At 41.2% G+C, this 12,818-nt stretch overlaps 1 protein-coding gene across 2 annotated transcripts; it reads right to left on the bottom strand.

Annotated features, from left to right (window-relative positions):
- Positions 1–2,026: 2,026 nt before the first annotated feature.
- Positions 2,027–11,345, bottom strand: LOC145424259 (uncharacterized). Of its 2 annotated transcripts, XM_080297431.1 has the most exons (3): positions 10,411–11,345; positions 8,202–8,307; positions 2,027–4,261 (listed from the first exon to the last, which is right to left on the bottom strand). In XM_080297431.1, the coding sequence occupies exons 2-3, from the start codon at positions 8,217–8,219 to the stop codon at positions 2,474–2,476; spliced, it is 1,806 nt and encodes a 601-aa protein (XP_080153557.1). In that variant the 5' UTR covers positions 8,220–8,307; positions 10,411–11,345; the 3' UTR covers positions 2,027–2,473. The 2 variants fall into 2 exon arrangements, with proteins under 2 accessions (XP_080153557.1, XP_080153561.1); XM_080297435.1 differs by lacking the exon at positions 10,411–11,345 and having other exon boundaries at positions 8,202–10,094.
- Between the last annotated feature and the right edge of the window lie 1,473 nt (positions 11,346–12,818).

Below are 12,818 nucleotides of genomic sequence, written 5' to 3'. Positions count from 1 at the left end.
TGATAAATAAGAAGAACAAAAACCAAGAAAAACAAGAGTCAAAGAAAACCAAAAACACAAAGCATTGGGCCAGGACCCACTGCTGTGACATTTATATGTGATAAAAACATTAAAAACTGCTCACATGTTGAAATCTTTCTACGTATACTTTAGGTTCAGCTCTGCAGCCTGGCATTTGGTTAAACATGATTCAAACATTTGATTTTGTTTAACTGGTTTTAATTATAGTTACTTTTTGTGAACATTTGTTGCAGCATTTAAAAATACATCATTTATTTTCAAACTTTTATTTGATTTAGAGCATCATATTTGACCAACGTAAATGTTTTAATTTCATATAAAATAACTGAAGCAGTGAACTAAATATCTGAAATCTTTCCTTCCTTAAAAGTTATAATCCTACTTAAGTTATAGTGCAAACGCTTAAGCAACAAATATACTTGATGCTAATTAATTAATATTTCCCTTTGATGTTGCAACTATGCGGTCACTTCTGTCTTTAAACAAAATAATATTTTCCAGTTACAGAAATCATAAAGTCCAAACTAAAGTGCTACTGTTGCTATATGCATTTTATATAAATCATGGATGATGGTCCTGACATGAAGGAAGAGAAAGTTACAGGTTGCATCCTTTGACTTTGTCGCCGTGCCTTTGGGCGATTTTCAGAAGGACAGATGTTTCTGTTCAATTCTTAAATCAATTTTTTCAAACACAAACACTATTTTAAAGCTTGTAGAGAGTAAAATATTAATGATAATTATAATAACAATAATAAAAACAAAAGCTCTCAGATCCATCAAACCAAGCAGCAGAAAGAACAATAACTGAAGAGAAAACTTTAACCTTGTAGACTTCATTATGTTCCAGCTGCTCTACAGACGCTGTGACCTCGAACTTAAGCAGGTCGTAAAGTATGTGCAGCTCAATAACTTCATAATCAGACCCTGTGGTATTTAGGCAGCAGAACAACTAAGAATAACAACTACAAATAATGTTTTTAGGTTTCTGTTGTACTGCAAGGTTCTGTACAGGAGAACCAAACCAAGAGCAAATATTACGTCTCATTTACACCTGAGCACGAAGAGCCATCAACATTTAGCAAATTGAATCATCTTTCTTTAGATGCAAGAAGAATCATATAGAAATGAAAAAGTAGAAATAGAAATCCAGAGCAAAGATATCCTCTAATTCAGCGTAGCACATGTGCAGCTGCTGCGATTCACGTAAGCATTCGGCTCGTCGCTGTTGCAGATTTTTCTCTCGCTGTTCTGGCTCACAGCGCTGCAAACACAAAAATAAATATCCCCAAAGGTGTGAAAGGGAGCTAATTAGTAAGAGTATTGTTACTCTCCGCAGGAGTCGTCCAGCAGTAGAAATCAGTCCAATAACAAGGTGTGTAACATCTAGCAGGGTGACAGAAAAACCCAGGGTAACTTCTAAGGACCTCAACGTCTCTCTCACATTGTGTTTTTTAAACATGCTTCCATTCGTCACTTCAGTCTTTACTCTGAAATACAGGAAGAGAAATCATGGCTGAAACAATTTCTCATGAAACCAGGGGTGTGGTCCAACAGTCAGTTTGGTGAGGAAGGTTCCTAACTGAGAGAAGTGACCCAGAAGTATCTGTGTAGCAGCCACAATGAATCCAGATCATGAGCTTTATTAACTGATCAAAGTCTCTTCTTTCATCTTCTGTATCATTCAGTTTGCATTGGTAATGCCCATTATTGTAATGCTTTTTTAAGACCAGCAAAACTTTATTTCACTTTGGGTTAGCTGGGATAAGTGATGGATGGAGGGAATTTTACTTCAGCCACAGAAATCCTAAACAGGAAGGAGGAGCAGAGTTACAGTGGATCACTATCCAGCAGGGAAACAAGGTTTATTTCAATTTCTTGGCCATGAGTGAGATTTACTGAGTGGGCAAATTAGGGAGACGACACCATCAGATCCCGAGCCCTCCATGTGTTAATCAAGAGACGGCTGCTGTGCTACATCCATAAATAATGAATAAATTAGGAGCTAAAGCTGAAAGGACAGTTTATTTGTACCATCTTCACGTGAACACATTCAAGAACATCACAGATGAAGAAACATTAAAAACTTCCACACTACATAAAGCAAGAAAAATTGTTTTTCTTTCAGGTGGTTTCAGAAAAACAGAAACATCAAACATCTCCAAGACTCTCTTTGAAAGAACTAAAAACCTTTGTTCTCATGGTCCAATCATGAGTGAACTCCCCGATGAAGCCTTGTGTGCTAAAACATGTCAGAGTTTCAAAGGTTAAACATGAGTTTCCAAAACGTTTTGCTGGAGAACAATGAACTATTTGACTGAGTTTCAATCATTTACAGACGAGCAAAACCAGGACAGAGAAAAAAGGACAAAACTGACTCAGTAAAACAACAGGAAAGAAGATCCCATGTAGATCTGTATTATGTAGAAGTTCAGCCCAGCAACCAGTTCAGTTCAAAAAAGGTTAAATGATTCTATCTGAACTCTGTGGAGCCTGATCTCAAGCTTTTTGAGTCCGACACAGAAACCAGAGGATCTTTCTGTGTCTTCAGATTCACTGTGATCCAGTGATGGGAGTGATTTCAGCCCTGAGTGATCGCGCTGATGTTTGCACAGAGCAGACAATGAGGTGAATGTTTGGGCACATTGGTAACAGTGAAACAGTTTATTAGTAACGTGGGATAGTTTGTGTGCAGAGTATGATCTGAGATTCCTGAAGCTCTTGTCACACTGGTCACAGCTGTAGTTTCCTTCCATGTGTGCACGTTCATGAATGTTACGACTACGTGAATGTGAGAAGCTTCTCTCACAGTAGCTGCACTTGTAGAGTCTCTTTCTGGTGTGGATCTGTTGGTGTTGTCTCAGGTAACGTGGAGATTTAAAAGTCTTCTCACACAGGTCACATTGATAAGGTCTCTCCTCAGTGTGGGTAAACATGTGTTGTTGTAAGTGTGCGTCTGTTGTAAAGTATTTGCCACACTGTTCACAGCAGTACACATCATGTCTGGTGTGAATGCGTAGGTGTTTATTTCGGCTCCTTCTCTGGCTGAAAGTTTTTCCACAGATGTCACAGCTGTACGCCTTAATTCCAGAGTGGGTAACTAGATGACTCTGTAAGCTGCTACTGCGAGTAAAAGCTCTGCCACACTGATCACAGCTGTACGCTTTAACTCCACTGTGGATGAGTTGGTGTTTTTTTAGGTAACCCTTCAAGGAAAAAGACTTTCCACACAAGTCACAGCTGAATGGTCTCTCTCCAGTGTGGATGACCTGATGCTGTTTTAGTGAAGCCTTCAGAGTAAAACCCTTCCCACACTCGTCACAGGTGTATGGCTTAATTCCAGAGTGGGTAACTAGATGACTCTGTAAGCTGCTACTCTGAGTAAAAGCTCTGCCACACTGATCACAGCTGTACGCTTTAACTCCACTGTGGATGAGTTGGTGTTGTTTTAGGTAACCCTTCAAGGAAAAAGACTTTCCACACAAGTCACAGCTGAACGGTCTCTCTCCAGTGTGGATGACCTGATGCTGTTTTAGTTTAGCCCTCACAGTAAAACCCTTCCCACACTCGTCACAGCTGTATGGCTTAATTCCAGAGTGGGTAACTAGATGACTCTGTAAGTGGCTACTCTGAGTAAAAGCTCTGCCACACTGATCACAGCTGTATGCCTTAATTCCAGAGTGGGTAACTAGATGACTCTGTAAGTGGCTACTCTGAGTAAAAGCTCTGCCACACTGATCACAGCTGTATGCTTTAACTCCACTGTGGATGAGTTGGTGTTGTTTTAGGGAACGCTTCCAGGAAAAAGACTTTCCACACAAGTCACAGCTGAACGGTCTCTCTCCAGTGTGGATGACCTGATGCTGTTTTAGTGAAGCCTTCAGAGTAAACTCCATCCCACACTCGTCACAGCTGTATGGCTTAATTCCAGAGTGGGTAACTAGATGCTTCTGTAAGTGGCTACTCTGAGTAAAAGCTCTGCCACACTGATCACAGCTGTACGCTTTAACTCCACTGTGGATGAGTTGGTGTGTTTTTAGGGAACCCTTGAAGGAAAAAGACTTTCCACACAAGTCACAGCTGAACGGTCTCTCTCCAGTGTGGATGACCTGATGCTGTTTGAGTTTAGCCTTCTCAGTAAAAGCCTTCCCACACTCGTCACAGGTGTGTTTTTTCTCTCCCTTTCTTCTGTGAGGTTTGTCGGCCTCCTGAGAGCGCTGACTTCTGGCTCCATGTTGGTCCTGCAGTGACAGAGATACAAACAGAGGCAGTGAGTGAAATGCAGTCGTGGAACAAACTCAACCTTCAAACTCCATTAACACTAGTTTTAAACCTGAAGGTGGAGCGTGGCACCAAACACCTTAAAGGTCTCTTATCCCCACCTGCTGGTAGTTCTAACACATTACATCCAACCTGCTGTTAAAGATAATTCATGACTGTTCAAACACTAAAATCATGCACACACACACACACACACACCCACACACACACACACACACACACACACACACACACACTATTTTATAATTTAGATTATTTTGTTGTTTCCTATTACATATTTCTATAATTTGTATAGATTTATACATAATTATTCAGTGATAATAAATCCTATGTTTGTTTATTCTAAAGGAACCCCGTTAGCTTCCACAACAGATGTTGCTCGTCTTCCGTCAAATACTCACATAAAATATTACACAATAAAGTGGATTCAAGATATCCACATAATTTCACTCTTACATCCACAGTGAGGTTTCACAATTGTTCAAATATAAGCAATCAATAATAATAATAATAATAATATTTCTCTGTCAGCCTTCTCGGTTACGAATCGTCTTCTGCTCCTCTGTCATGCGGCGTCCCACAGGGCTCAATTTTAGGGCCACTGGGTTCTATCCTTAGAAGGCATGGGATCTCATTTCATTGTTATGCCGATGACTGCCAACTTTATTTGACACTAAAACACATGGATGGCATCTCCATAAAACCTCTCTTGACTTGTCTAGATGACATTAAAGCTTGGTTGGCTCTAAACTTTTTAAATTTTAATGAAAAGAAAACAGCTGTTGGTGTTTGGACCCAGTGGTCCCTGTGAGTCCTCCCCTGTTGTTTTAGGATCCCTGGAAGTCTATTTTAAATCTGTGGTTACTGACCTTGGTTTTAAGTTGGACAGTGATTTTAAATTGGACAACCAAATCAGAGCAGTGGTGAAGTCCGGTTTTTATCATTTAAGGCGACTGGCAAGAGTAAAATCTTTTCTTTCGAGGCAGCACCTTGAAACAGTGATCCATGCTTTTATTTCTTCCCGCCTGGACGACTGTAACTCACTTTATGTGGGGGTCAGTCAGTCGTTGCTCTCACGTCTGCAGCTGGTTCAAAATGCGGCTGCACGACTCCTAACAGGGACTCAAAAAAGAGAGCATATAACCCCCGTGCTGGCCTCTCTGCACTGGCTGCCTGTGTCTTTTAGAGTTCATTTTAAAATTCTTATGTTTGTTTTTAAATGCCTTCACAGTCTTGCCCCGCCTTACCTCTCTGAGCTTCTTCATCCCCACACACCCTGTCGGTCTCTCAGGTCAGCTGACCAGCTGCTCCTGGAGGTACCGAGATCCAGGAGGAAGCTCAGAGGGGGCGGGGCCTTCTCTATTGTGGCTCCAAAGTTATGGAATGATTTGCCCATGCACGTTAGAGAGGCCCCTTCACTGTCCACTTTTAAATCACGTCTTAAAACCCACTTTTATTCCTTGGCTTTTAACCTCAGTGAGACTTAGTTTCTCTTTTAATTGAAGTAGTTATTTAATTAATGATTTCACTCTTCTTTTATTTGTGTTTTATTTATATCTCATGTAATTTTATTTTACAGTTCCAGTGTACAGCACTTTGTGTCAGCTGTGGTTGTTTTAAAGTGCTTTATAAATAAAGTTCATAATGTTGATGATAAATATCAATAACATTGAGGTACATTACACAAATTTCAAAAACAAATCATGTCTTACAATATTTACAACAACTAAAAGCTCTGTAAATCGGCTTTTAAGTGTTCATTGAAGTTTTGAATAATTCTCTAATTTTTTAAGGCAACTTATTCCACTTAAAAGTTGCTCTAAATGTAACAGTTTTACAAAACGTTACTTTTAACTCGAGCATTAACTAAATTGCAGCTTGTTGAAAACTGTGTAATATGATGATGTATTTCATCTGGATACTGCAGCTGAGCAGAATAAATGTGGTGTGTTTAACAGAATTGCTTTCTTTAGAACTACAAGTAAGCCATAGAATATTTTAGCCTGTACAGGAAGCCAAGAAAGGTTATTATGCATTTTATCAATATTAGTATAGTATGACCATCTTCACACTAATCTGGACGCCTTATTCTGGACTAACTGAAGTCTGTTAAGATCTGTCTCATTAGCTGCTGACCAAATGATTGAACAATACTCCAGATGAGACATTACTAGTGCATTAATGACATCTTTCATAATGAAGAAGTGATACACAAAGAGCATTTCATAGCCATAACTCTGCCTTGTCGGCAGAGTTATGTGACATTAGTGATGTTTGTACTTTCAGCGTTAACTTGGTTTTAAAGCCTTTAAAATATACGCCGTTCAATAGTCGACCTTAATCTGACAGAGAATGTGATGATTTTGTGGATAATTAAAGTCAGTCATATATCCACAAACACAACAAGCTGAAAGTCAGTGATGCTGCTCGGTTTGCAGTCCTGAACATCACGGCACAAGCAGGATTCACTGCACTGTTAATGTTAGCTGTGTTATATTGCTGCCTCTGTTCGGTGGTGTCGAGCCAAACGCACTTTAACGTGTGTTTGAACGAGCTGACGGTTCACTCGTTAAGCTGAAAGAAAGATGCTTTAATCACAGCAGTCACACATGTGTCCACTGCACCATCTGGAACTCTTCTTGTTTACACTCGTAATAACACAAACACTAAATCCTGCTTCTCTGGTGCTGTTGTGTAGCAGTGTGTACACCTGAGACTGTCACCTGTCTGTCTGTCCTGCACTCTCTCTCTGTTTCTTTCTCTCTGATTGTGGAATAAAAGTATGAACATGTGTTTATAAGTTACACTTGTGTTTGAATCCTGCAGCTTATCACACATTTGATTTCCATGTGTGACGACTGCAAGTGTCCAGAGTGAGGACAGACTGAGGGAGCCACTGCTGCACATCATCTGTGAGGCATTGCAGCCCTGATGATCCACCAGGACAAACTCAGCAGTGTGTGAGGAAGAGGAGGAGGAAGAGCCAGCAGCACAGAAATGAAGCCCAACAATCATGTTTCACAGTCCTGTGGTCTCAGCCTCAGATACTCATCAAAACACACAGAGCTCATGTAGAAACAAATGAACTAAATATGTTCTCCTTCATTTCTGTCAAACAAAGCTGTATGAAACGTTTCCAGCTGTTAGTATCATGGTTGCTAGGCAACCTGGGCAGCGCGACGGAGGCTAGACGTCCCATTTCACGAGCCTACGAGCCTCGCACTTCGGCCTTAGCGGTCTTTGAGTACGCGGCCCTTGAGGACTTTAAAGCTGCAGAACCTGAATCGGGATACAGCCATGATGATCTCCAGCCTCGTGCTCGCCAACATTCTCACCTGAGTTAAGAAGACGATCACTGAAATGGTCTCAGCAGGTCCTTTGATGACAGCAATGAAATGCAGTGGTAAGGCTTTTTGGGGATTAAGTTCGTTTTCATGGCAAAGAAGGACGATGCAGTTCATCTGATCACTCCTCATAACATTCTGGAGTGCAGGCAAAATGCTATTATAAAAACTTAAGCAGCAACTTCTCCAGGTTCCAATATTTATGCAATTCTCAAACCTTTTGGCCACGACTGTATAACCTCTTCTGAAGTTTAGTGGATATTATACATGGTTATGCTCAGGATGTGTCGGCCAGTTTCCACTGGAAACGCCTTTTGGTTAAACTGTCAGCGAGGAATTTGCATTTGCACTGTTACATTTTTATATAACTTTAATGCACATAAACAACAGCTGCTTGTTTCAGTGAAAATACATTGATGGGTTTTTAATAAAGTTGTGCAGCTGTAAAGTATTTTGTCTGGTGTCAATTATATCGTCAGCTACATCGTTATGGCAAATGTTCAAATGTATATGGTGATAAATATCTTTGGTCATATGGTCCTGCTCTGTCTGTCACCTTCTGTGTTGAGCTCATTGTTTCCTCTGTAGTGGCTGAGCTGAGTCCAAGTAGCTGAAAATGTTCCTCTGCTGCTCCGTCAGACTCTCCTCCTCCTGCTGATCAGCTGGGACACAAAACAGATCTTTGTTAGGCTCCACACTGCACTGAAGAGTCAAAGTGTCTCATATGTTCATCTGACAAGTAAAAGAACACATTTTTGTTTCCCGAGGTGGGCAACTTGTTGGAAACAAACACAAAAGGTTTGAGCACTGATACCTGCCATTGCTGCCATTGAAAGATGCAACGCCAGCAATGTGGATTGTCAAGACTCAAACCAATCATCAAGCAAAGACAACAGGGATCAAATGTACCGCATTTTGATCCGGGACGTACTCTGCATGAAAACAAGCGCTCACTCTTCCTGCTCAACAAATGACAAGGGCGGAGCCTTATACCACGTGATACAGAAGCTGTGCCGTGTGATGCTAAAATTAGCAGGGAAACAACAACGGAGAGCACGTCAGGGATGACGAGAAAGTGACAGGAGAAAATCCGTCCCGGTCAACCACCCAAACATCAATAACGGGAACCTTATACAGCGCTTCCCTATACACGTCGAACTCCCGCAGGCACAAAGACATCACGGAGGCTATCACTTATCACCTGACCAAAGATATGGCTCCATCAACACTGTGCAAAACGAGGGATTTAGGAAAACGATCAACACCCTAGACAAACGCTACACAGTGCCGTCCAGCAACTATTTTTCTATTGTTGCACTACCTGCTCTGTACACGCAGTGTCGAGCAACGGTGGAGACGGAATTTCAAGCAGGACAACATTTTGCTGCAACAACAAAACGTGAGACATTTGTTGTTTTATGTTTATTTATTGTTATGAGAGAATCATGATCTCAATTCTAAGCCAAAAAATCGTGATTCTCATTTTATGCAAAATCGTGCAGCCCTAACATTAACACAAAACTATTGTTTCACCAGAGAAACACACATGAAGAGAGAGAGAGAGACAATAACAGCTACCAAACAGTCGTCATAATTCGTCACACAATGAGAAAAGGACAAATCAACAAGTAACAATGACTAATTAATATTAAAATCTGTAACATAATGTATTGTTTGGAGTTTAGTCTGATTGGTTCAGGATGAGCTGCCATTATCCAATCACACGTCTGCTTACCTGCATCTTTTCTCTTTTTTCTAACCTGAGCACCTGATGGCTTTGAACTTTTGTTGTCCATCTTCCATTGGTTTGAATTTTGCGCTCCAGTACAAACACAAATCCCCCAACCCGAGGATCAGCACAATTAACCTAACAGACCTACACCTTAGTTCACAGATTCACTTTGTCTAAGGTTGATTTCTGGGATTTCACACAACCCAGGATTCAGATCGTGAATCCATGATGGGCTTGGATTTACATCATTATAAATGAAATGTGCTCTACTTGGAAGCAGCCGGCCCCGCCCCTTTTGACGGGTTGTGTGAGACTTTAAATCATCAAACTGTAAATTATAAATTTAAATTGTTATTGATCCTTTACCCCGAGTCCTAAAGTGTAGATTTATTTTCTTACTCTTCTTATATTTATTGTTTGTTTACTTGCACCGCTGTAACTGCAGCCTCGTCGTCTCGTCTCTCTATATGCTGGACTGTCTGTAGCGGAGATGACAATAAAGTTTACTTTGACTTCAGCAGCGCGCAGGCGCACCGAGGGCTCTCGCGCTCACTTTATAGAATGTAGAAAAAACATGGGTGCAGATTATAAGTCTGTATCATAATATCTGTTTGTTGTTTTTATTTTGTTTTGCGAGTTGGTTATTAGATGCCGCTCCAGCCAGCCAGAGACTCCCCGCCGCCCCGCCCTCTCCTCCCTGTGTCGCCAGCAGCAGGCGCACCTCGCAAACGGAGGGCACCCTTACTCCCAGCAAATGGCTGATAGAAAACCGATCGGTGCCTACGAATTTCCCAATATGCGCTGGCATGACGTCGGGGAAGCATGGGTACGACCGATTATTTTATTTTTTTCTTGCCCGTGATGCCCCCCCCCACCACGATGCATTCTATTGGTTTGCACACTTACACACACCCAGCTGTGGTTTCCTGTTTTGCTGGACTCTGGAGAGCCCCGCCTTTAACGCTCTTCTCTCACAGAGAGCAACAGAAAACTTGGAAAAACTCCAGATTGACTGAACTCAGTTCAAAGTTACCTTGACACCTTTAGATGTGAGACGTAGTGATGGTCCGCTTGAAGCTGACGCTCCGGTGCGTGTGTCAGAAAGATCAACGCGCTGCTTCAGAAGCACCGTGTCGAGGCTTGATTCGTTTGGCCAGAGTCACGTGATCAGTGACGTCTGAAGCTTCGTTTAGAACGTACCTTTTTTAAATCGAACTTTATTGAAACACAATGAGTATACAACATACAAACAGATGAAGTTTACAAAAGAACAGAACATGAACATACAGAACCAGGAGTAAAAAAATGATGATATGAGTAGGCGAAAAAAATCAACATATAAATATTGTTCTGAGAGGCTTTTTGTTGGTTGAGTCTGAAATTGATTGTATGTACAATTCATATCCTTATAAAACGGCAGAAATATGGTGTTTTATTAATAAACTTACATTCATGGATATAAAATAGCTAAAAGTATTAACAAATATTTTATAAAAAACATTTATCATTCTTCCTGGGGAACTTAAAGAAACAGAATAAAACATTTTCCCATCGTAAAGAAAACTCCCTTAAAATATGGACAATAACAAAACTGCTAAATTCTTCCAGAATCTCTGTGTAGAGGAACCAAAAGAGATGTGCCACAGTTTCTGGATGATCCCCACAGAAAGTTCAATTAGTATTTATGTCTCTTTTAAATGTTACCATATAGTGACTGGCTGGGTCACATTTATGAAGAATTTTATATGAGATTTCCTTCACCTTGTTCACAATTAGATATTTATGGGATCATCCAGACTGTCTTCCAGGTGATATCTGGAACATGTCGGTTCCAGTAAGATATTCTATATATGGGAGAGAGACGATATCTTCTTGGAATAAACTACGTATTCTCTTATTGCTGTTACCAAGTTCCTGTGAAAAGCAGATTTTTCCCACTGCTGACTCAGCTGGATCAGGGAGAGTGACTGAGGCAGATATTGAGCTGTCAGTGTTTTTATATAACATTAAAGTCCCTGAGGGTATGGCACCAAGCACCACTGAGAATTCCCCAACACTGACGGGAAAATTATATAGTGTAAGGAATTCATTGTAAGTAAGTAGTACTCCCTCGTTAAATTTTAAAACTTAGTAGCGGCCGCCATTGTTGGCAGCTGAAATTTGGCTGGGCCGCGCTATGAATTCTGGGATATGGTGGGCCACGAAGGACACACCCGACCCATCCTTCAAACTCGGGGGAATGAAGGACGCATTTGAAGGAGTCGAGGAATCGGGACAGCCTTCGTCGCCTGGCTGTGACGTCATCGGCCTTCAAATGCGGCCTCCGGAGGATGCAGCCGACGTTTTGGGACACAGCTTGTGTGTCTTTGTTGGTCATGTGACCTCCCAGGGACTACACATGGAAACGAGCAGTTTAGCTCAAATCTGGCAGGTTTCCATCGTCTGTTTTTGTCCTGATGTCCATGAACATGAACACTGTCCCTGTCAAACACGTCCAGATAATCTGATCCAGTGTTGTTCTTCTTCTGTGGTGTTTGTGATGGAGCAGCAGCTGCTGATCCTGATGTCCTCCACCAAGGGGGCAGCAAATTCAGCTGACTGTCATCATTTATTAAAAAGATGTAACAATGTGACATAATGCAATATAATAGTGTCAGTTACACATTGTGGGTTGCACTGTGGCCAGAATGGACATTACCTCCTGCCTAATGGAAGCTGTCAGCCATCCTGCAACCATGAATTAGATAAGCAGAAGTGAAGGGATTGTTAACAACAATTTAATAATAAAATGTAATGTGATAGTTGCACTTTATTAGCTCCCCACAATCGTATGAATAATAACCATGAATGCACTGCATGCTCATAGCAAGTTCTTTAGGTTTAAAGTGAGATCCTGCTTTAAAGGGCGCTTCATCTGCTGGGAATGACATGTTTCTTCTAGTATGTAAGGCTCAGCCCATCTTACTGGGACTTACTTTTGTAGATCCACATGCTCTAAACCTGCTGCTCCATGATTGGTGCAGAAGCTTTAAGCTCCTATTAACAAATAATGACCATGGACTTAGTTGTTACTACAATAACTTATCATTGAGCAACTTGTATATTTAATTTTACTTGTAAAACTATGCAAGTAGAATTGAATGGGGCACAGTGAGCTGAGCACAGGCCCACTCTGTGACACTCAGAGGTTTGTGGATATCATACTGAGAGTATTGGACACAGTGCAGCCAGCTTGCAGCCACTTTCCCACCACTTTAGCACAATGTTTACATGAGACTCAGCCACACTAATGTTCCTGGGCAGACATGTGGTGCAGCATGGCTGATGGCACTGTACCTGCAGCTGTCATGGACAAGAACCACTCAATACCTCACCCAAGCCAAGCCTGTGCTGATGTTGTGATCTGAGACCGAGACACTAACCCAGGATCATGATATGATG

The sequence above is a fragment of the Astatotilapia calliptera genome, chromosome 3 (genome assembly GCF_964374335.1).
Source record: "Astatotilapia calliptera chromosome 3, fAstCal68.1, whole genome shotgun sequence".
Classification (NCBI taxonomy): Eukaryota; Metazoa; Chordata; class Actinopteri; order Cichliformes; family Cichlidae; genus Astatotilapia; species Astatotilapia calliptera.
The sequence above is the reverse complement of the archived record's forward strand: the minus strand, read 5'-3'. Positions and strand labels throughout refer to the sequence as shown.